Raw genomic sequence first — 3,780 nt, forward strand, 5'->3', positions numbered from 1 at the left:
ACCTCTTACAGCATCTTGCGGTCTGCTATCGGGCTGAACTTGCTGGGGCGGTCTGGTCTGAACAAGTTGGCAGTTGTTTGGAATCTTCTCCACTTGTAGATGATCTTCCCGACAGTCGAATGATTGATTTCAAATTGTTTGGAGATCTTTTTAAATCCCTTCCCAGACTCGTCGGCATCTATAACCTTCTGTCTGAAGGCCTCAGAGAGCTCTTTTGATCTGGGCATGGTGATGCCGCACACTTCAACAACAAAGAGCAAACCAAACTAAATGTTTGAGGTTTAAATAAGACAGGTTCCTCCAAGCTCCTCTCTAATGATGTTCTCATCATTTGCACCTGAGCTGGTGCACCTCATTCTAATTTTAGGTATTTGAAGTAGTGATAAATGTAGGGGTGTACTTACTTTTTCCACATGCGAAATTTGCATTCATGTTTATTTAAATTATACAATGGACTACAAAATGTAAATGTTTCATGATATTTGTTATATTATATCACCTTTATCTATTAATATTGTTGAAATGAAGATCAAATAGCTCTATGTTGAAATATGTTGAAAAAGTCAAAACTTTACATGGGGTGTACTTACTTTTTCACGTGACTGTACCTTGTGACAACTATCAGTCTCGGGTGCTGAGTGATAATGGTTGTTGCTCACATCCGGTTATAATGACCAAGGATGATGGTCTAAACCTGGGGTGGGGAACCTCCGGCCTCCGGGCCGTATACGGCCCGCGAGACCGTTTGATCCGGCCCGCGAGGCAATTCATCTATCTATAATTCCAGTAATCTCTCCTTTTCAAGGTTTTAAATTAATCGGACAAAGGGTAACCAAGTTATGGCCAAAAACGATTCAACCAATCAGAGAGGAGCGAGCTTTCACGTGTTGTAACAGTCAACGAATGCCGAACGTGGCGAGCAGATGCTGCCTCGGACGGCACATTTGAGAACTTATTCATTTATTTGACGTTGGCAAAATATGTTGGCGCTAACAGAATAATTGCCATCAAATTAAAACTAATTTGCGATTAATCGTAACTGCGATATGCGACCTTCCGGACAGTCAAGTGAGTTCCGGATAGTCGTAACTGCGATATGCGACCTTCCGGACAGTCAAGTGATCACGTGATCTCATGTCATCATTTCATTCAGTATATGCAAACATGGCGACGAACAAGAAAAGAAAGGTAGATGCGGAATGTCGCGCTTTCCAAGAGAAATGGGCAAACGATTATTTCTTTGTGGAAGTAAAAGGCAAGCCAGTATGCCTAGTTTGTCGGGAAGCGCTCTCGGTGATGAAAAAGGCCAACCTCGAGCGTCACTACAGCTCGAAACATGCTAAACTGGACAAGTTGAAAGGACAAATGCACTTGGATAAAGTTAACGTTCTTCGGCGGAGTTTTGGTGCTCAACAAGCAGTCTTCATAAGACCACAATCTGACCGAGACAACACTACGCATGCTAGTTTTGTGGTGAGTGAGCTAATCGCTAAGAAGCTGATGCTGCATTCAGAAGGAGAATTTGTGAAGGAGTGCCTTGTTGCCGCTGCAGAGCTGCTCGCACCGGACAAATTAAAATTGTTCCAAAGTGTCAGTTTGTCTCGAAGAACTGTCTCAGATCGGATTACTGACATGGCACAAGATATTGAGAAAACACTGAAGGACACCGCAAGAGATTTTCAGTTTTTCTCTCTGGCCTGCGATGAGACAACGGACATAACAAACACCGCCCAACTAGCCATTTTTGTGCAGGGGATTACAGCTAAGTTTGATACGAGGGAGGAGTTGCTGTCTTTGCAAGCCATGCATGGCACCACCAAAGGTGAGGATTTGTTTGAGCAAGTTGTTTTGGCTATGAACAAATTCGAACTGCAGTTTGACAAGTTAAGTGGCCTGGCCACGGATGGAGCCCCAGCCATGGTTGGTGCGCAAAAGGGATTGACTGCATTGTTCAAAAAAGAAATGAGTCGTCTCAGTCTCGATCCAAGTGAGTTAGTTGTATGCCACTGTATCATACACCAAGAGAATCTGTGTGCACAGTCCCTGAAGCTCAACAATGTGATGACAACTATCGTTTCCACCATAAACGTCATCAAAAGCAGAGGGCTGAACAGCCGCCAGTTCAAGGAGCTACTGAGTGAACTAGAGTCAGAGTACGGAGATCTGGTTTACCACTGTGAGGTGCGGTGGCTGAGTCGCGGAAATATGCTCACACGGTTTTACTCACTGAGAGAAGAAGTGAAACAGTTCATGGAGATGAAGGGGAAACCTGTCATGGAACTCAGTGATCGCAAGTGGCTGTGTGAGTTGGGCTTCATGGTGGACATTACCAAGTACCTGTCAGAGCTGAACGTCAAGCTCCAAGGTCCCAACCAGCTTCTCAGCTCTCTGCAATCACATGTGAAATCATTTGAAGCTAAACTAAAGCTGTGGCAAGTGCAACTGGAAAGGGGAAACACTATCCACTTTCCCACTCTGCAAGAACAAAAGCCTGCTGTGACATCTGAATATGCTGCTGAGTGTGCAAAACTCCTCCAGGCATTTGGAGAGAGGTTCCAGGACATGAAAAGTAAACAAAGGGAACTGAACATATTTGCCACGCCGTTTAATGTGGAACCAGCTGATGTGCCTGACAACCTACAACACGAAATCATTGAGCTGCAAAGCAATGACGAGCTCAAAGCTAGGTATAACAACCTCCCTTTGCTCGAGTTCTACAAACTGTATGTACGTGCTGAGGATTTTCCCATTCTGAGGAGACATGCACTGAAGTTTGCATCACTGTTTGGGACGACCTACAGCTGTGAGCAGTTCTTTTCAAAACTGACTCTTGCAAAGACTCGGTTCCGCTCAAGACTGACTGACCCAAACCTGCAAAACCAGCTGCGAGTAGCATCATCATCACTACCACCTGACACCAAACGCCTCGCCAAAGAGAAACAGTTCCAGCCATCGCATTATGTGAGTCCGATATATGTATTCAATAATTTAGCATGGCCCTCAAAGGATGTTCTAAAAATCGAAATGGCCCTTGACAGGAAAAAGGTTCCCCACCCCTGGTCTAAACAGACCTATAATAGGCAACAGCATTGGTACAGATGTGTCCCTGGAGATGCAACAAGAAGACTGCAGTGTTGATGACACAGATGGTGTACCAGCACCTGACACATAACAAAGGAGTTCCAACGTTGATGTGGTTAGGGAGCTGGATAAGGAAGCTCAAAGCCTTGTTTCTGTGAGCGATCATCAGGAAGAAGAACAATGGAAGTAACAAAGGAAAACGTCATCAGTTTCTTAAACGAGACGTTTCGGCAACGCTATGTTGTAATTAAAGATCATTTTCCCGATGTGAAAACTTTCATCAGGGTTGCAAGACCTCTCCTGCAAAGAAATTACCCTCAGGAAATTTCGGAGGCCCAATTTCAGCGTCTTCGAAAAGCGGTTACAAAGGCGAATAAAGAATTGCAGGCGGAGGGTGAGCTACCTTTGTAGAATGACAATGCGAGAGATATGTATTGCATCCCTGAATATCAATGGGGGTTGTACCCCCTTACGAAAAATGCAGACAATTCAGGCAATGGAGAGGGTGAAAGCCGACATAATCTTGATACAAGAGACCCTTGCTACGAACACCCTGGTTGCTGAATGGGGTAAACTTTATCGAGGGCAGTGATGGTTGAGTGGTTTTACCACACCCAAAGCTGGGGTTGCCATCGCCTTAAGTGATAGAATTCCTGCTCGGAAGATTGTCTTTAAGGAAATTTATAAGGGACATCTGAT

The 3,780-nt window shown here is 44.6% G+C and overlaps 1 protein-coding gene across 1 annotated transcript; it reads left to right on the forward strand.

Annotated features, from left to right (window-relative positions):
- Window positions 1-1,296: 1,296 nt before the first annotated feature.
- On the forward strand, window positions 1,297-3,172 carry LOC144891210 (general transcription factor II-I repeat domain-containing protein 2-like). Its single transcript, XM_078773585.1, has 2 exons — window positions 1,297-2,687; window positions 3,070-3,172. The coding sequence occupies exons 1-2, from the start codon at window positions 1,297-1,299 to the stop codon at window positions 3,170-3,172; spliced, it is 1,494 nt and encodes a 497-aa protein (XP_078629711.1).
- Window positions 3,173-3,780: the final 608 nt, after the last annotated feature.

The sequence above is a fragment of the Myxine glutinosa genome, chromosome 3 (genome assembly GCF_964187855.1).
Source record: "Myxine glutinosa chromosome 3, kmMyxGlut1.1, whole genome shotgun sequence".
In the NCBI taxonomy this organism is placed as follows: Eukaryota; Metazoa; Chordata; class Myxini; order Myxiniformes; family Myxinidae; genus Myxine; species Myxine glutinosa.